Source organism: Cervus canadensis, chromosome 1 (genome assembly GCF_019320065.1).
Source record: "Cervus canadensis isolate Bull #8, Minnesota chromosome 1, ASM1932006v1, whole genome shotgun sequence".
In the NCBI taxonomy this organism is placed as follows: Eukaryota; Metazoa; Chordata; class Mammalia; order Artiodactyla; family Cervidae; genus Cervus; species Cervus canadensis.
The window spans coordinates 7,908,337-7,928,589 of NC_057386.1; the positions used below are offsets into that span (position 1 = coordinate 7,908,337).

The 20,253-nt window shown below is 48.5% G+C and overlaps 1 protein-coding gene across 3 annotated transcripts; it reads right to left on the bottom strand.

Annotated features, from left to right (window-relative positions):
• Positions 1–1,360: 1,360 nt before the first annotated feature.
• Positions 1,361–20,061, bottom strand: ST6GALNAC1 (ST6 N-acetylgalactosaminide alpha-2,6-sialyltransferase 1). Of its 3 annotated transcripts, none has more exons than XM_043461762.1 (10): positions 19,962–20,061; positions 18,163–19,657; positions 5,159–5,843; positions 4,384–4,552; positions 3,739–3,910; positions 3,387–3,525; positions 3,022–3,125; positions 2,753–2,842; positions 2,568–2,667; positions 1,361–2,304 (listed from the first exon to the last, which is right to left on the bottom strand). In XM_043461762.1, the coding sequence occupies exons 2-10, from the start codon at positions 18,291–18,293 to the stop codon at positions 2,113–2,115; spliced, it is 1,782 nt and encodes a 593-aa protein (XP_043317697.1). In that variant the 5' UTR covers positions 18,294–19,657; positions 19,962–20,061; the 3' UTR covers positions 1,361–2,112. The 3 variants fall into 3 exon arrangements, with proteins under 3 accessions (XP_043317697.1, XP_043317704.1, XP_043317689.1); XM_043461769.1 differs by lacking the exon at positions 19,962–20,061 and adding an exon at positions 19,803–19,928 and having other exon boundaries at positions 5,177–5,843; XM_043461754.1 differs by lacking the exon at positions 19,962–20,061 and adding an exon at positions 19,803–19,926.
• Between the last annotated feature and the right edge of the window lie 192 nt (positions 20,062–20,253).

Here is a 20,253-nt window from a genome sequence, read left to right on the forward strand (position 1 = left end):
GTACTGCACCCTTGAGTAAAGCAAATCGGGACCTACTGGTATTAATCCCCTGGAGAAGGAAATGGCAACCCACTCCAGTATTCTTGCCTGGAAAATTCCATGGACAGAGGAACCTGGTGGCCTACAGTCCATGGGGTCGCAAAGAGTCGGCCACGACTGAGCAAATCAGTAGCACTAATATTAATTAGCTTTGGAACCTGAGAATTAAGTCTGAAAGGGAGCTTGCTTCAAAACACCCGCCCCCCACCCCCGTCCCCCTCAATCCCCTACCCTGCTGCCTGCCCAAGTTCTTCTGGGCTTCAGAGTTCAAATCCTGGAGATAGAGCTCAAAGAGGTAAGGTGAACTGAAGTATCTTCAGCTTAGCCCAAATTCTCTTTCTGGAGTTTTAGAAAATGCAGGTTGATGCGAGGATTAATAAAAATGAAAGAAGGAAAACGTGCCTAGTTGCATCAGTGATTTAAAAAATTCTTGTGAAATGGACACTCCCAAACCAGTCAATCCTAAAGGAAATCAACCCTGGGTATTCCTTAGAAGGACTGATGCTGAAGCTGATGCTCCAATAATTTGGACACCTGATGTGAAGAACTGACTCACTGGAAAAGACCCTGATGCTGGGAAAGATTGAGGGCAAGAGAAGGGGGTGACAGAGAATGAGATGGTTAGATAGCATCACAGACTCAGTGGATGTGAGTTTGAGCCAACTCTGGGAGATAGGGAAGGACAGGGAAGCCTGGTGTGCTGCAGTTCACAGGGTCAAAAAGAGTCAGACCTAACTTAACAACTGGACAACAACGACAAAAGTCATTTTACAGATTAGAAAACAACGGCCTAAGGAAATGTTAAAGGATGACTTTTTTAAAAGTATTCATCATTTATTTATTTTTGGCTGCCCTGGGTCTTAGCTGCAGTGCTCCAGCTCGTTGTTTCCGTGTGTAGGCTTCTCTCTAGTTGCGGCTCATGGTTCACAGCCTGTGGGCTCTGCAGTTCGTCGCTCACTGGCTTTTTAATTGAGGTACGTGGGCTCAGAATTTGTGGCACACGGGCTTAGTTGTCCCACGGCATGTGGGATCTTAGTTCCCCGATCAGGGATGGAACCTGCGTCCCCTGCGTTGCAGGGCAGATTCTTAACCACTGGACCACCAGGGAAGTCCCAAGGATGATTTTTCTTTTTTTTAGGGATAAAATTGTGATTCTTATACAAATATAAAATGAACACATATCAGAGATTTTATTTAACTCATTAATTAGTGAAGGAACTAGTAAAAACTGGTCAAAAGAGAGCCCAAAGTCCGGACATATACATCAGCAGTCCGGAATACTAAAATTAATTTCATAATAGGAACAAGACTGATCACTATCCCCATTTTTCATTCAGACAGAAATCATTTTTATTACTATCAATTTTCTACAACCCAGAGAGTTGTCAAATAGCTCAAAGATAAGGAAAGTTTGCAGACCTTCTATTAGAATCAGATAACCCCTGGAAGGGTCCACCAGACGGTCTAGAGTGAAATACAGTCATGCCTTCAAGATTTCATGGCTGCTAAGTGGAAGATCTGTAATTCAATCCCAAACCTACATGTCTCCATAAGTTCAGACTCCTCCTTCTGTGCCAAGTAGCTTCTGAACAGTGAAAATGTGAAAGTGTTAGTCGCTAAATCGTATCCAGCTCTTTGCAACCCCATGGACTGTAGCCTGCCAGGCTCCTCTGTGCATGGGATTCTCCAGGCAAGAATACTGGAGTGCGTTGCCATGCCCTTTTCCAGGCTATGTTCCTGACTGAGGGATCGAACCCAGGTCTCCTGCATTGCAGGCAGATTCTTTACCGTCTGAGCCACCAGGGAAGTCCCCTTGGTTTAAAAAATTGAGTCCCCAGCTCCATGGAACAGACTCTGCAGAAATTTTTCCAAGGTCTCCGAAACCTCAGTCCATCATTTGCCATCTTGAGGGTGTCCCCGCCTCTGCACTAGTTTGGTAGACCTCTACCCCCGAAGTCTAGAGGGGCTCAGAGCCTGGTCCAGGCGCTGGGAAGATGACAGATGAGCCGATGGTCTCCCACTGTGCTCTGAGTCTTAGAATAACTGAAGGGACTTCGGTAGCCCAGACTCCCGTCAGATGGTCGGTTTGGAAGTTATAGGACGTTGGTACAGCCGGATAATACCTTCATCATGTAGCCGCTTCCAGAGCGTCCTCTCTAACTTGAAGTCATGGTTGATGTAAAAGATTGTTCGTTTCCAGGACTTATCATAGTAGTGGTCAGAGAAGCGTTCGTGGCCCTCGGTGATGAACCCATAGGCACTCACCTGCAGGAAGGTGGAGGAGAAATAAGGCCTGCGTGTGTGTCTCTTGGGTTTCTTCTCTCTGTGTGTGTGTGGGGGGCAGGGGTCCTGGATCCTGGTTCTATCCCTGGGGGTCTGGGTGCAGGACCCCTGGAAGCACGCTTGCACACAGGCAGGTGTCCGCACTCAGGCCCCTCCCCCCACCCCCAGCCATCATCCCTTGCTGAGCAGGCCCAGGGCTACCCCAGAGCTGTCCAGATCTGCGGGCTCCAGAAGCAGGGCTTCACCTGGTCACAGAGCTGGAGGGCAGTGAGCAGCAGGAGGGCCCCCGTGGTGGGCCGGTATATTCTCCAGTGGGCAGTGTTCAGAGTCTTAGACCTCAGGAATCTGCGAGACAGCCCAGCCCCCCAACTGTCAGGAGGCTGGCCAGGATGAGAGGGATTCGCCCCTTCCACAGGCTTCCCGCTCTCACCTGTTCTTCATGTATCGGAGCAGGTCTGGGTGCAGCAACAGGTATCTGTCCAGTTGGAAGTCTTCCTGGAAGGCCTCCTGGGGTCTGCGCCTGTGGGCAGGAATGGGTCCTTCATTCTCTTTCCTCTCCGGGGGAGGGCCAAGGCAGGGTCATGGGCATGACTGGTCCCCCATCTCCAAGTGAGAGCTCAGACTGTCCCCACCTGTCCAGCCCTTCCCGACTGCCCCCTCCACAGCTTGTCTGTGGGTGAGGGGAGGGGGCTTGGGTACCTGAACCAGAAAAGGTTCCTTGAAGCCACGGTCTGATTCAGAAGCAGTGCTTCTAGCCACTCATAGTCCCGGGTGCCTTCCAGGAAGTGCAGGTAGCGGACATCCTGAGGACCAAGGACAGCGTGTGGTCCAGGAGTCCTGCCTTCAGTGGGGTGGCCTGACTTTGATCCCACGCTGCCTGCTTGCTCTCCTCCGGCCTGGTGTGGCTGCCCTCCCTGCCCTTGTCCCTCACATGCCTGGAGACTGTACCGACGACAGGCTCTAGACTCAGGATGCTCCCTAACTCCCTGTCTGTCTCCCTGTCTCACCTGCATCCTCCCATATCCAAAGTCTGTGGGCGGCCAGACCCATCCCTCTTTGCTCACCTGCCCCAGAGGCACGTGCCGGAAACCCCGACTGCCCAGTGTAAGGAGTGACTGGGTCAGAGAGAAGGCAGTAAAGCCGTAGAAGGAGGTCCGAGTACCCACATCGTGTTCATAGCCTTTGATGACGGCGCCACTCAGCCTAGCCAGAAAGGCAAAATCAGAGCACATGAGGGCTGCTGGGTGATGTGTGGAGGTGGTCGGGGGAAGGAAGAAGGGATGGGGGGCCGGCACTAGCGAGCCGGGGACCCTCCCCCCCGGCTTCTGGATCCAGGCAGGGAGCACCCTCTGAGCTCTCCGGGAAGAGCCCTGCTCTGCAGGAGAAGGGTGGGGGTCGGGGCAGGTGCAGGCTCACCGGAACACATAGTCGTGGCTGTCTATCTCTGGGCCCACGTGGGAGTTGTTCAGGATGCCCCCGTTGCCCACCACGGCACAGCTGATGCAGCGGGAGCTCCCGGCAGGGAGGCTGGCCAGGAGCAGCTGCTGCTGGGGCACCGGGGGGAAGTGCATCACGACCTTCTGCACCACTGCAATGTGGGGGGCCGGGGGGATTCCACTCAGAGCCCAGCCAGGGCCGGGGGCCTCCCGGCCGGCCTTTCTCCTGGGGCTGATTGCCCGCAGGGGAGAGGTGGGCCAGAGGCAAAAAAGCATGGCCCTCTGGGACTTCCCTGGTGGTCCAGTTGTTAAGACCCTGGGCTCCCAGTGCAGAGCCTTGGGTTCCATCCCTGAGATCCCATATGCTGCAACGCATGGCCAAAGAGTAAATACAGATTTAAAACATAGTTTTTAAAAAGCGTGGCCCTCTGGGACTTTTCTCATGGTCCAGTGGTTAAGACTCTGTGCTCCCAATGCAGGGGCTGAGGATTCGATCCCTGGTCGGGGAACTAAGACTCCACATGCCGCACAGCGTGGCCAAAAAATATTTTAAAAATACTTTTTAAGAAGCATGGCCCTCTGCTGTGGCCTAATGCACATCCAGGCCCCTTGGACGAGGACTCACAGGAGAAATTGAGCTCCATGAAGCCGAAGGGCGGAGCGAAGTGCTCCAGGCGGTCCCACTCGCTCTGGTTGAAGTGTCTGGAGTCCAGGAAGAGGGTGAGGTTGGGCAGAAAGAGAGTCTGGAGCCAGGGTGACTTGGAGGCTTTGATCTTCACCGAGTCAGGGCAGGTCTGCAAGCAGGAGGATGGGTCAGGCCTGGAGAGAGGCCGGGGAAGCTGTGGGGCGGGGAATGGGGTGGGGTGGGGTGAGGGGCCCTGGGGCCAGGACGGGAAGGTGGGCGCAGGAGCAGAAACCAGGCCTCAAGGCTGGAAAGGCCCCACCTCTGCTACATCTTCCATCCTATTCCCAGAGCCTTCTGGTTCCCCTGGTCATTGATCGCCCAAGCCCACTGCGGGCAGGACGTGTGCTACGGGTCTCGTGTGCGGTGCCTGGCTGCAGTTTTGTGTGCAAACTTCCGTGTCTCCCCTCCCGTGGCTGGGGCCTCAGGCTGCTTTTCTTAGGGCTGGAAGAGAGAGAGGGTCTTGGAATTCTCTCTCTGGGGAGGACAGGGCTGGGCACCAGGTTGGGGCGTTCTTGTCCCTTGGTCCCTGCCCAGTCCTGCTCCTCCGCCTGCTGAGGTCACACTGGGGACCAGGGTGGCCCTTCGATCACACCCTCACCTGGATGAGCGCGTGGGGAAGGGGCCGGGTGGGGGAGAGCTTAAGAGCAGAGCCCGGGAGGGATGGGAGGGATGGGAGGGAGCGGGCCTCAGGGCCTCCAGAAGAGGAAAACCTCACCGTCTGCAGGCCGCCCACCTCCAGACTGTATTCCTCCTCAAAATCCCACTGGGGCTCAGACTTGAAGTTGGTGGCCTTTAGCTTCTGGCTTCTCTGGGTGGCGGGGCTCCGGAGAGGGGCCGAGGACCCGGTGGGCTGGGCTCTGTCTGGGGTGGCTCCTCTGGCTCCCTTCCCCGTCCGCCCCCCTCCCCCGGGGGTCCGCGCCCTGGCCTGGTGTTTTGGAAGGAGGGTCTTAGCTGCAGTTGCCGGGCTGTCCCGCGGCTTCGTGGGCACCGCTTCGGGGCCTGTCGGCCTCGCCTTCCGGTCCCCAGATCCTTTGGCCGTCCTCGGGTTCCGACTGTTCAGTGATGGTGCTTCGGTCCTGCCGGAGGCCACGCCCCCACCTCCAGCCGTCGGGGGCAGCGCGTCCACCCCGGTGTCCTTGCTCGCCAGTGTCTGCGGTGCCGCCTTTCTGGTGGGGGTGGGCGCTCTGCCCGGCTCCTCGGCACGGGCCTTGCTGGTGGTCTGCGCTCCTCTGCGCTTGCCCGCCGTGAGGGTTGTGGCCTTGGGGGGTGTGTCCCGACCGCGGGTCCCCTGTACTGACTCCATGTGGGTGGTCGCCCTCCTTCTCGTGATGGGTGCCTGAGACATAGCATTTTGCAGTAATTCTGGGGACCTTTCCTTAATGTCCTGTTGATGCTGATTCCTAGAGAAAGAGATGACTTTGGATGAAGGCTAAGGTTGTAGGGACTTGAGGAGTGTAACTAGCATTCATTTTTATGTCTCAAACGGACTTCAAATCAGTCTTCAGGAGAGGGGAGGGAAGGGGCATTGCTGGCTGCTTCCCAACACCAAGCGGAACCTGTTGGCAATGGATCTGGACACTTACTTCTGACCAGTGCGTGCGTGCTCAGCCCCTTCAGTCATATCCAACTCTTCATGACCCAGTGGACTGCAGCCCACCAGGCTCCTTTGCCCATAGGATTCTCCAGGGAAGAATACTGGAGTGGGTTGCCATGCCCTCCTCTAGGAGATCTTCCCTACTCAGGGATCGAACCCACATCTCCTACATCTCCTGCATTGGCAAAGGGCCTCTTTACCACTAATGCCTCCTGGGAAGCCACTTTGGACTGGTAAAGAAACCTGAGTGGTGGTACCGAGTCTGGGGAGCTGGATCTGGAGGCCAAGGGCAGAGCTGAACTGCTCACGTCTCCATGCTCCACCCCCAGCTCCCCAGGCTCACTCCTTGCGGCTCCAGCATCCTCTATGTTCCCAGCTGTGAGTCTAAGAATGAGTTTGTGTGAACCTAGTCCTGCCACCTAATATCTTGTGACTCAGTGGACCTTAAAAAAAAAAAGGTAAAGAAGGTATCTTTGTCCACAAGGAAATGGGAAAGATGCATGCCTGTTAAGACTATAGTTGCCAACCTTGATTTTGAAAGATCTGCCTTAAAGATGTGCTTCTTATCCTATCATCAGTCCAACACTGCTTAAAAGCAAACTGTTGAGAATTCCCTGAAAGTCCAGTGGTTAGAACTCAGCACTTCCACTGCAGCAGCCCAAGTTCAATCCCTGGTTGGGGAACTAAGTTCCCACAAACTGTGAGGCATGTGTTAAAGATAACAGACAAAAGGCGTGCTTCCCACATGGAAGCTAGGAAGGCTTTCTGGAGGAGCTCCCCTCTGAAGAGGATTAGGAGTGGGGAGGAGGAAATTTCAGTCCCGAAAGCATGAAAAGTTGTGGTGTTGGGAGACTTCCCTGGTAGTCCAGTGCCAAAGACTCCACTCTCCCAATGTAGGGGGCCTGGGTTCCATCCCTGGTCAGGGAACTAGATCCCACACGCTGCAACTGGGACCTGGCACAGCAAAAGTAAATAATACATATTTAAAAAAAGAAAAGGTGGGGAGGCTTCCCTGGTGGCTCAGTGGAAAAGAACCCACCTGCCAATGCAGGAGACACGGGGTTCAATCCCTGGTCCAGGAAGATCACATGTGCCTCGGAGCAACTAAGCCTGTGCACCAAAACTATAAAGCCTGGGAAGCTGAAACTACTGAAGCTTGGGAGTCGTAACCCATGCTGCCCAAGAGAAGCCATTGCAATGGGAAGCCCACACACTGCAACAAACAGCTCCCGGTCGCCATAACTACAGAGATGCTTGTGCAACAGCAAAGATCCACCACAGCCAAAAATAAATATAAAATTATATATATACATATATAAAAGAGAGGGGATTGGGGCTTGTCTGGCAGGAGATGCTCCCAAACAGGCAGTCAGGACCAGATCATTATTTGCAGTGTATGAGGAATTTAGACTTGAATCATTTGTCTATCCCAGGTGGTGCTAGTGGTAAAGAACCTTCCTGCCAATGCAGTAGACATAAGAGATGATGTGTTTACATTTTTGAGGAAGTGGCAGCAATGACCCAGGTAGTGACTAAATTATGTGATTAAACTTCAACTCCCAATGATTATGCACATATATGATTGCCTGGGATATGAGGATTTATATTGCCATTTTCTAAAGGTCATGCATGGAATTTACTGAATGCTCAAGTTGCTTCCATCCACATGCTGAGTGCCCTGCATCCGTCTTGTCCAGACCCTAAGTGCTCCTGAAGTCGTACTCTGTTTGCTAGGCTGGGGTGGGGCGGGTGTGGCGGGGGACATTGGCTCTATTAAATGACTCTAGTTCAGAGGAATAGGCAAACCAATTCACTCAAGCAAAAAGCAATTTGATACTATAATTCTGATTTACTTTGGAGGTAAATATATAAAAATTTGCTCTTAAAAAATAAATAGATAGGGACTTCCCAGGTCATTAACTACATCCCAGTAGTTAAGATTCCACAGTTTCAATGAAAGGGATGTGGGCTCAATTCTTGGTCAGGGAACTAAGATCCCACAGCCAAAAAAAGCAAAACATATATATATAATAAAAATATAAGTATATTAAATTATATATATATATTTATTTATTTATTTATTTGTTTATTTCCTGTAACACTATATGGAAAAACCCAAATTAACTTTTTGGTCAACCAAAAAATTTATACACATATATATGAAAGCTATGGTTTTTCTGGTAGTCATGTACAGATGTGAGAGCTGGACCATAAAGAAGGCTGAGTGCCAAAGAGTTGATGCTTTCAAACTGTGGAGCTGGAGAAGACTCTTGAGAGTCCCTTGGACTGTAAGAAGGTCAAACCAGTCACTGCTAAAGGAACTTAACTGTGAATATTCATCGGAAGGACTGATGCTGAAGCTGAAGCTCCAGTCCTTTGGCCACCTGATGCGAAGAGCCAGCTCATTGGAAAAGACCCTGATGCTGGGAAAGATTGAGAATGAGATGGTTAGATAGCATCACCGACTCATGGACATGAATTTAAGCAAACTCCTGGGAGATAGTGTCGGACAGAGGAGCCTGGCATGCTGTAGTCCATGGGGTCACAGAGAGTTGAACATGACTTAGTGATGGAACAACAAACAACAACAATAAGTATTAAATAAGTATATCTCTAGCAGGGATCACATAGCTCTATTCCATAAATGAAGCAAAACAACAACACATCACCCAGGGAGGACCTGGAAGCAAAGAAATGGCAAAAGGTTCAAAGTACAGATCAGAAATCACAGATACAAAATGACCTGTGTAGCCCACTGGCTAGAAACTCTCGGTTGAGAACCAGGGCTGTTTTAAAGAAAGTCCTTTTTTTTTTAATTTTGCCTGCCTGGCCTCTTCATTGCAGCCTGTGGACTTTCTCTAGTTGTGACACCTGGGCTTCTCCTGTTATGGTGCTCAGGGTCTAGAGTGCACAGGTTCAGTAATTGTGGTATGTAGGCTTAGTTACTCTGTGGCATGTGGGATCTTAGCTCCCTGGCCAGGGATTGAACCTGCATTCCCTGCACTAGAAGGCAGATTCTTAACCAGTGGACCACCAGGGAAGTCCCTAAAGCAAAGTCCATTTTTTCAAGCACCTGTATCTTGTACCTCTGGGAAAAATCACACTTGAGAATAAAGTTTGTTTCACAGATTATCCCAAGTTCAGTTGATATTTTTATTCTGGCATTTTGGAATACTGACCTTAGGGTTAAAAATAACATTCCTCTCCTCCCCTGCCCCCTCCCCAGAGTCTTCAACAGGGAAAGGGGAGAGGGGCGAGGGGTATAGGAATAGAGAGAGTGGGCAGCCTGCCCCAACCCTCCTCCTGTTCTCCCTAGTGGCTGGAAGAGCTCCCTGGAATCTGCAGAACCCAACAACCGCGGCAGTATTCAGTAACTTGATCAGGGTTTTATTATTCCTACTTCCTGGTGACGCAAGGAGCTCTGAAAGCAAGTTGAGCCAGCCTCCTGCAAGGTGACATGAAGGGTAGCCATCTGGTGTGTGGTGGTTGTCACCTCCCCGTGACTTAACCTCTTGGGCTCCACTGGACGTGTTTTTGGGTTGAACTTGAGGTGGAGAGAACGCTGACTTCTTGGCACTTGGCAAATGGGCAATGGAGCCTAGGTGGGTGGAAAGTAGCCTGGGTTCTAGTCCAGCCCCGCCTCTAACTAGCCAGCTATGTAATCTCAGGCAAGTCACAGGACCCTGTGAGCCTCTGTTTTCTTATCCACTGTGAGAATCTTAAAACCTGCCTTATAAAATGGTTGGAAGGATCTTACAAGCCGGCATAGAAATGGTATTTCGACCGATGTGTATGCGTGCTTAGTTGCCAAGCTGTGTTTGACTCTTTGACCTCATGGACTGTAGTCCGCTGGGCTTCTCTGTGCTTGGGATTCTCCAGACAAGGATGCTGGATTGGTTTGTCATTTCCTCCTCCAGGGGATCTTGCCAACCCAGGGATCGAACCTGTGTCTCCTGCATTGGCAGGCAGATTCTTTACCCACTGAGCCACTGGGGAAGACCATTTCCAACAATGCTGTTAGACAAATACAGGCATGTTGAACTGGGTCAGACGCTGACATTAAGTGACCCACAGCGACAGTTAGAGATGCCCACAGCCCCTGTTTGGGTTCACGCATCCGGAGATGAAAATCTAAAGGGGCGACAGGCCTCAAGGCCATGGGTAAATAATATTTCCTTGATGGCCCTTAACCACTTAACTAAGAAATCAAGAAATAGCAGGTGGGCATGTTATAAATAGAGCAGCAGATTACCAAAAAGAAAATCAGAGGGGGTTGAAGTAACACCTTGGAAATCAGGATCCTGGAGCAGGAAGAAGACTCGGGGACAGTTATGTTATTGTACTTATTGGTTATTTCATTTACTTATTTTTTTGGCCATTCCCCATGGCATGAGGAATCTTAGTTCCCTGATCAGGGGTTGAACCTATGCCCCCTGCAGTAGAAGTGTGCGGACTGCCAGGGAAGTCCTGGGGATGGCTGTGTTTTGATATGAGCCTCCTTATACTATTTTACTGAAACATTTGCATGTTAGTAAAAATAAAAAAAATTAAAGAGAAAACTTAGAATCAAATGAGACGTCCTATTGAGAATTTGAAAACACAATGCAATATTTATTGAGCGGTAATTATAGGCCAGGCTTTTGGAGCTATCTGTTAGGAATGAGAGATAAAAAAGCTATAGTCATTGCTCTTAAGTGGCTCACGAACCAACAGGTGAACAGAGATGAATGTAAGTTGATGCGATAATGTGTTATTATGTGGAAGACAGTGGGCACACAGCCTAGGGCACGTTCTGTTTGAGGGGGACCCTTCGGTCCTCAGTGACACCTAAACTTTTGCTCCTCTTTCTTCACAAGTTTTCTGAATTATTTTCCCTTTTACTAAAGCAATGCGTGCTCCTTACTAAAAAAGCAGAAAATGAATTTCAGCACAAAAGGATGTGAACTTGTGATTATACTTTCTCAAAGAACCTACTGTTGACCCCCGAGGGCATGAGCATCCAGATCCCTTTTCTTTGCCTATTATACTCACAAATGTAGTTGTATAATATCCTGGAATGTTATTTGGTTGTTTTCCTCACTGTGTTTTCTCCCTTTCCCGTTGGTGCCTGCCTCCCACCCGCCACCAGCAGCTAATGGTCAGCTCCACATTCATTGCCCCCACGGACACATGTGCAGACAAGAGCTGGAAAATAAAGAATACCCTGCAAGACCTTCTGGCTTTTCCCCTCCAAGTACCTAAGCCCTCAAATGGGGGAGAATATTTGGGGAAATAGATAAAATATCTTGGAGAGGGACCTTTCTAGTTCCTATGCCATCATCCCCCCCCAGAAATATTTACTCTGGGAGGAGGAATGAAAGGAGGTGGGAGAGAAGGGAGGGCTCTGTAGGGCCCAAGATTAGAGGGCTCCTACTTCCTGGTAGTGTTACAAGGGTCTCTTAAGACCCCTGAAAGGAACTGACTGTGTGTAGAAACTGGGAAGTTAGAAACCACATCACAGGACATTCTCACACCTAAGCCAGGTGACACAGAAGAGCCAAGAGGTAGTGATGATGCATATCTTGCGGCAAGCTGATGGCTAAGAATCAGCTGCCCTCTCCTGGGCCTTGGCACCATATCAGACATCCCAGAGCCCTTGATGCCCTCCTGGGGATGGGGTAGAAGAGTAAGAATGTTTGAGGTTAAGTTTTTCTGATTCTAGCTAAGGGTCCAGAATCAGAAACCAGAAGGTTATAGAAAACACAGCTTGGTTCTACACCAAAGCAAAATACAATACCAAACAGAAACCAGGGGACTTCCCTGGTGGTCTAGTAGCTAAGACTCTGCATTCCCAGCGCAGGGGGCCCGAGTTCAATACCTGGTCAGAAAACTAGATTCCCCCCTGCCACGACTAAGACCCAGCACAACCAACTAAATAAGTAAAATATTCACAACAATAGCCAAAACAACAAAACAGAATCCATAGGTCTACTTCACAGCTCACTCTTCATGATCATCTCTGAAGCCAAAACAAGGCATAGCATCTTCTAGGATAAATTTATTCCAGACTAGGGAAGCCAAGCAGACACAGACCTGGTCTTTACACACCAGAGAGCAAATTGGAGAGAGGGACCAAAACTTTTGTCAGTTTGGTGCACTTGCATTTGTCTTAAAATGATATGAAAGGTAGACCAATAACCTAAGTTTGAAATCATAGAATTGTCTTAAAATCCTTGTCACCACTGCCCCCACCATCGTATCTGTCACCAAATCCAGCTGATTTAACTTATTCTCAGTCTTTTATTTTTGGTCCTGCTCTCATCATAACCTCCTTGCCCCATGCCCCAAGGACTCTATCTTAAACCACTACATTGGCCCTCTAACCTGTCTCCTTAAAACTTCCTGTGCCCCGGGGAGTTCCCTGGCAGTTCAGTGGTTAGGACTCATCACTTTCACTGCCTGGACCAGGGTTCAATTCGGATCAGGGAACTGAGATCCTGTAAGCCATGCGGCACCGCCTAAAAACGAACAAACAAATAAAAACCCCACTGTGCCTGGCCATCTACCCAACCTACAATCTATTGACAGAGTAACTTGTGTAAAGCATACATTTAATCAAGCTACTCCCTTACGCTAACATTTCTTTAAAAAAAAAATAGAAAATTTATTAATAATTTTCAGCTGTACTGGGTCTTAGTTTTGATGTGTGGGATCTTCAATCTTAGTTGTGGTATATGGGATCTAGTTCTTGGACCAGGGATGGAATCCAGGACCTCTGCACTGGGAACCTGGAATCTGAACCACTGGACCATCAGGGAAGTCCTAAAATTCTTAATAGCTACAGAACAAAGTTATTTAAGGTCACATTCATTCTTTTATCAGTAAGCACTGACACTGTGTTACATATGTACAGTGTCTGGGACCTGTTCAAATTATTGGAGAAATGGAGACAAATGAGACAGTTCCTACCCACAAGAAATTCATAGTCTGGCAGAAAAAGACATGTTTAGGATTTATGACATCAGGATGGATATGATGGAGAGACGTGGAGGGTGGTGCAATGCTGGGAGCAGGGACACTGGGGCCAGCCTGCCTGGGTTTGAACATCAGTGACCAGGGTGACCTTGGCCAAGTGATCTAATCTCTCTCATCTATTACGGAGTTGATGAAGATAATAGTATCTACTCTCTGGCTCGATATGTGATTAGTAATCATAACTCCGAGACCAGTGCCTGGTACACAGTGAGCACCTTATCAGTGCTTATTAAATGGCCCATCTGTCAGTCTCCCATTCCTGAAATCATCCTTTGCTCCTTTCTGCACCATTGCTTACGCTATTTCCTCATTGCTTATGGTGCGCCTGCTTGCTGAAATGTCACACAGCCATCAGGCACCTTGCAAATGCTCCCATCTCCCCTGTGTTCTCCTTTACCTCCCACCCCCTTCCCCCTGGTTTGGATGACACTTTTCTGTATGCTCTGGTAGCATCTGTCTCATTTGACTTTACTGAGGACATTTGTCCATCACCAATTCCCGGAACTTGCTCAAACTCATGTCCATCGAGTCGGTGATGCCATCCAACCATCTCATCCTCTTTTGTCCCCTTCTTCTCCTGCCTTCAATCTTTCCCAGCATCAGGGTCATTTCCAATGAGTCAGTTCTTTGCATCAGGTGGCCAAAGTATTGGAGTTTCAGCTTCAGCTTCAGCATCAGCATTCAGCCATACGATAATGACCTTCATAAGCCACAGGGATCTACAGGTGTGTTCTATACTGTTTACCTCCCTTCCCTTTCTGATTTTGCTCCCACCCTCTGCCCAGGCAGCTCTGCAGGGAAGGGAGGGCATGACCAGTCAAACTGCAAAACCGCCCATCACTTTTGCCTCTCCCTCTCTCTCCCTCCTCTCCTTCAGAATATCTCCTGATTTCCCCCTTCTTGCTGTTCCTCTGTCTCTTAGTCCAGATCCTTCTCACCTTGAGTTTTAATGGCTAAAGGTGGCCCTAGCCCCTCCCTTCACACCAGGATAATCCGCCTATTGAGTCGTCCAACTCCCTTGGGTGCCACTGCTGGTCAACCCAAAGTGGCAACTCCCTCCTCCTAAACCGTCCTGTTCACTTCTGGCCAACTCATCGTCTTAAAATAGCGCTGTCACGAGGTGAGGCTGCCTCCCTGGCTGAAAGCCTTTTGCAGCAGCGCTGGGTCCCACCTTCCTAAATGCCCTTTCTCTGCCACCCAGAGGAAACCTTCACTTCCTGGAGGTGGACTCACTCTCAGGTCAGCAGAGAGGACACTAATTTAGGACTTAGGCTGGCGCCCTTGTTCATCCTTTGCTCACTACACGTCTTTCCCCAGGCACTCACGCAAGCCCTCTCTGTCTCCTAGATGCCATCTCCTCTTTGAACCTTTCAACAGACACAAAATCTTCTCCTCTGGGGACCACTATTGTTATGGCGTCCATTGTCTCTGCTCTCTTGGAATGTAATAATATAAACAGTTTATCGAGATATCTCAGTGTGTGGCTTGTTTCCTATCCCTTAAAATTGTGGGCAGATTCCATAACTTTACAGTCACTTTCAAAGTCAGGACCATCCAAAATGCATGTGCATCAAGTCAGAGAGCTTCAAAAGACATGAAACAAGAACTGACAAAACAGAAGGGAGAAATATTGTTTAGTCGCTAAGTCATGTCCAACCCCTGGCTGTCTTTTATATGGTCCGCTGTCCATGGGATTTCCGAGGCCAGAATACTGGATTGTTGCCATTTCCATCTCCAGGGGATCTTCCCGACCTAGGAATTGAACCTGCATCTCCCGCCTGGCAGGCAGATTCTTTACCACTGGGCCACCAGGGAAACCCGAAGGGAGAAATAGAAAAATTCAAAACTGTTTTGGAAATAACTCAACAACTCTTCTTCTAAAACTAAACATAGGGACTTCCCTGGTGGTCCAGGTGGTCCATGCTCTCAATGCAGGGGGCCTGGGTTTGATCTCTGGTCAGGGAACTAGATCTCATATGCCACAACTAAAAAGATCCCTTGAGCTGCAACTAAGACCTCATGCAGCCAAATAAATAAAAGTATAAAAAAATAAAGTTAAACATATACTTTCCTTATAACACAGCAATCCCACCTCTAGATATTGACCCAAGAGAAATAAAACTATGGACACAAAAAAGGTTTGTACAACAATGTTCACAGCAGGTTTACTCTTAATTCATAATAGCCAGAACTAGAAACTACCCAAATGTCCATCCAAAAGAGAATGAGTAAATAATGTGTGGTATATTTATACAGTGAAATGATTTATAAACTTTACAGGATCCTCAGATTCACCAGTAGCCCGAGAAATGCAAATTAAAAAGAGAAACGTGCTTTTACTTATCAGATGATTAAACTTGAAAACCATTCACAAGATCCAGTGTTGCCGCCGAGGTTGGAGAGAGAGTTTACTTTCACACCTGTTTGTGTAGCCTTTTCTGAGGATGACTTGATGGTGTCCATTGACTTGTCTAAAGATTTTTTTTTTTATGTAGACCATTCTAAAGCCTTTATTGAATTTATTATGATATTGTTTCCGTTTTTTATATTTTTGGTTTTTTGGCTGCAAGACATGTGGGATCCTAGCTCCCTGAGCAGGGATTGAACCTGCACCCCCCAACATTGGAAGGCAAAATCTTAACCACTAGACCACCAGGGAAGTCCTTCCATTGACATTTAATATGAATATATTCGTTATCTTGGCAATTCCACTTCTAGAAATCTACCTATGGAAATACATAAGTGCCCAAAGGTATGTGAAAAATGAGTGGCAACCCAAGTGCCCATAGCTGTGGTTGGCTAAGCTATATCCATTCTATAGGAGCTATGCAGCCATGAAAAGGAAGGGAATAGACCTGTATGTGCCAGCATGGAAGGAGGTCCATGATATAGTTGATTAAAAAAGTCAATCAATGTGTATAGTATGATACCTGTCGGTCTGTCTGTTCACCCATCCATCCACCTGTTTATCTATCTACCTACCTATCACCTACCTTTGTTGTTTATTGTTGTTTAGTTGCTAAGTCGTACCTAACTCTTTGAGACCCGATGGACTATAGCCTGTCAAGTTCCTCTGTCCATGGGATTTCCCAGGCAAGAATACTGGAGTGGGTTGCCGTTTCCTTCTCTAGGGGATCTTCCTGACCCAGGAGTTGAACCCATGTCTCCTGCGTTGGCAGGTGAATTCTTTACTGCTGAGTATCACCTACCTATCTACCTACTTATCCATCTGTTGTAAGGATTTGTCTAACACAAGTTAAAGAGCACAGATTATGGAACCAAAATGTCTGGGTTTGATTGCTGGCCCTGCAACTACCAGCAGAATGAACTTGGATCATTCATCTAAACTTTCTGTGTCTCAGAATACTCATATAAGCATTAGTAAGTTAATACACATAAAGCATGTAGAATAGTGCCTGGCATATACTGAGTACTATAGAAGCGTTAGCTACAATAACATAGTAATTATTTCTACACCAAAGTGTTAGGGGTGGTTATCCGTGGAGACTGGGTTGTGATGGGGTATCATAGGGAGACCTTTATTCTTGCTTTGTCTTGATGTATTTTTTAAAACTTCATGAGGGTATGTTTTATTTTCAAATTCTAAGGGTAGTGAGACAAAATCATTCAAAATACACTGAATCTGGAAAGGTAGGGGTCTCTCCCTGCAGGAGATGTGTTTGTCAGGAAAATGGCCTAGAGTGTCCTTTTGAAGGATTCACTTGGGACCCAGAATTTCAGCTGTCCCCCTAAGTCAGCAATGTCTCATTTTACTGACAAACACCTCAGAGACTATATGATTTAGAAATTAATGGGAGACTTCCCTGGTGGACCAATGGCTAAAACTCCAAGTTCCCAATGTAGGGGGCTCAGGTTTGATCCCTGGTCAGGGAACAGTAAAGAATCTAATTGAAGTGCAGGAGACCCAGGTTTGATTCCTGGGTTGGGAAGATACCCTGGAGAAGGAGATAGTAACCTACTCCAGTATCCTTGCCTTGAGAATTCCATGGACAGAGGAGCCAGGTGGGCTACAGTCCATGAGGTCAGAAGAGTTGGACATGACTGAGCGGCTAACATTTTCACTTTTAGGCAACTAGATCCCACATGCCTCAACTAAATATCTCATGTGCTGCAACTAAGACTTGGTGCAGCCAAATAAAAGAACATTTTCCTTTTTTAAGAAAGAAATATGTATATATATATATATACACCGACTCCACCCTCAACTCAAGATAAGGCCTGATTCCCCTGCAGCGACTCGAATGGATCCCCGAGTTGGCCTGCACAACATGAATGGAGGTCTGACTCCTCGGTTGCACCTCTAGAAAAAGCGCAAGTTCCCTGCCTGAGCTCGACAGGAGGCCTGACACTCCTTTGACAACTTGAGAGGAAAGTGGAGTTCCATGCTGCAACATGAGACGAGGCCTGAATCCCATGTTGCTACTCCGTAGGAACCAGGAGATCCCTGTCGCAACTGAAGAGGAACCCCCAGTTTCCCACCTCAACACGAGACAAAGCCCTGTTCTGCTGCAGCGATTCAAGAGGAATTCCAAGGTGCCCTCGCAACTCGAAAGGAGGCCTGAGTTCCCTGAGTCAACAGGAGAGGTTCCCTGAGGTCCGTTGCAACTCGAGAGGAACCCTGAGCTTAAAGAAATATTATCTATATAATATATATATTGTATAGTATATAATATATATATTTCTTTATATATATATATAAAGAAATTAATGGAATTCATGGGATAAATCATTTGCTTTAGTACACAGAAAATGGTGTGTAATGAACCCCAAAACTGAGGTTATTACTCAGAGACCTAGAGGGGAAAATAGTCTAGTTTTCCACCTTTGCCTCCTGGAGACCAGACCAGACCAATGCCTCTACCTCCTCTGTGTATAAGCCCCACGGCCCCCCATTTTCCTGTTATACCACCTCCATGTCCCCCCAGGTCTCCCCTTCCGGCTTCCTCGCCCATGATTCCTGACAACCTTAGTGATCCCTGACATCGCCCATCACCACAGAGGTGTCTCAGATGTCCCCCATCCTCCCCGGGCTATCATTTTCCAGTTTCTTCTAATAAACCACAGGGAACTTGGGAAGGGCAGACTCTTACCTGCTAGGCTTTGTGTTAGGTTCCTTAATAAAGGAGGGCAAGGTGAAGAGGAAGAAGATGAGCAGAGCCAAAAGCAAAGGCCCCTGGACAGTTTGGGCCAGATGACAGAGTCTCCTTGGGCAAGGCCTCATGTTGGTGGGTCCGGCCTTGCAGGGAATTTCTACATGTCCTGGGGCTCTGATGTAGACAGCAAACAGTTAAACTGCTCAGATCTCCTGGTCAGGGTGTGCACCCTTTTGTCTTAAAAATGAGCCACGCTGGTGAATGCGGAGTCTTCCAGAGTGTGCCAGGGAAACGCTGCCTTCTCTGCCTTATGAAGGCTTAGAGGCTGGCGTGGCTTGAAGGAAGAGAAACTCCTTCTATGCAAACAAGTTCACCTTCTTTTCCTGCTGTCTCTGAAGCTGATTTCTGAATGTGGAACTTTAATGAGAAACATATACACGTTACATGGAACCTCACTTTCATCAGGTCGCAAACCCTGGGGGACCTTGGACAAGTACCTGGACCAGAAGGGCTTTGCACAGCCTCCATCTTCAATGTGAGTTTTACAAGAAAAACACAGGGCATCCATTCAGGCTTGACACCCACTAGCCATCTTCCTCTGAGAGACTGTGCAGCCTTGGACGGGAGCTCTCAGAACACCTTGTTTCCCTAGTTATTTTGAAGGGTGGCTCTCAATCTTGGTTGCCCATTAGAATCATCTGGGAAGCTTTAAAACATCCTGATGCTCAAGCTACACCTCAACGAGTCAAGCCTGAATCTCCGTGGAGAGCTAATTTCTATGCATGGGTATTCTTTACCCCAGATGATTCCGGTGTGTGGCCACATTGAGAACCACTGATGTGCAGCCATTCTGTTCAGTCTTCACTGTTTCTCATGCAACGTGGGGTGCTTCGCATGCATGAATGCAACCCTCGCAGCCACTCCAGGAGCGGAACACTGTATTATCCACCTCGTTTTACAGTCGAGGAAACTGCCTCTGTGCAGGGGCAGCTTGCCCAAGATCACGGAGTGAGCCACTGGCTTGGGGGACTGGATCCAACTGACCCATAGACTGTATTCTTACTGCACAGCAGCGTCTCTGAGCCTCGATATGGAAAGCACAAAACCACAGGATACGGGGAAAAGGTACAACTCAGAGGAATAATATCAAGATCAGTGGTAGAAAACAGAAAATTCAGAGACGCCACCCTTCCTAAAGTACTGTGGATTTTCCGTTTTTTAAAATGACTTCTGGCAGTAAGGTCAATCAGTGCAGTCGAAGTGGGAGAGGTGGAGCTTGGAACAACTGGGCTTTGAAGAACTTGGGACCTAGGTTCCCTGCTTAGTCTTCACAGCGTGCACTCCCCGAATGCACAGAGTCCAATTCTTCACCTAAAGTTCTTGGTTTTCATCCAGGTGATGTGCCAATAGATGCTTGAATCGCCTTCCCCAGGGAGGATGAAAAAGGTACAAACATGATACTGTAACTCGTTGTACTATTCCAGCGGATGGACTAGAAGCAAGGAGAGAAAATCCTTTTAGTACTGATTCCGTCTCTTGTCTATCTCTGCGCGCCTAACCTGTAAGTGCTCAAACACCGACTCCATAATAAACATGTTCTTTATAGACCCATGTCCACTCATAGCTCTTCGCCTTACCTGACACTTGGCCCTGGGTTCGCCTATGTACTTGGCACAGGCAGCCCCCCGACATCCTGGTGCCTGTTTGCAATGCCAGGCAAATGCCCTGCACAGTGGGAAGGGGCTTTCTTACCCACAGCGTGGATTTGCCTAAATGCAGTGTCTCTTTCACCTCACCTCTGTTTTGCAGAAGGCACTGGCTATCAGTGTTCTTTCTGGCTTCCCCAGAGTGTGGCGATCTAGTTGAGCTCCTGGGCACCAGCTGAGCTACTGTATACAGCCTGTCCCTCTCATCACCTTAGGGGTGGGTTGAACTTAGAGTTCTCAAAGCCAGTTGGTAGGGGCGGGTTCATTCAGCATTCTCACTTCCTGGTTCTCAGATTCCAGTCCAATGTGCTTCTCTGTGTGTGCCTGGGCCCAATGGGAGATCCAGAGAAGTATGAATTTTCATGGAAACGGGCTTGCCAAA

Excerpts from the sequence above, each read along its gene's own strand:
- ST6GALNAC1 (XM_043461762.1), bottom strand. The coding sequence starts at position 18,293 with ATGAGGCCTTGCCCAAGGAGACTCTGTCATCTGGCCCAAACTGTCCAG. Across the intron at positions 4,553-5,158 it reads AGGTGGGCGGCCTGCAGACG|ACCTGCCCTGACTCGGTGAA; the intron begins GTGAGGTTTTCC and ends TCCTGCTTGCAG. Across the intron at positions 3,911-4,383 it reads CATGGAGCTCAATTTCTCCT|TGGTGCAGAAGGTCGTGATG; the intron begins GTGAGTCCTCGT and ends CCCACATTGCAG.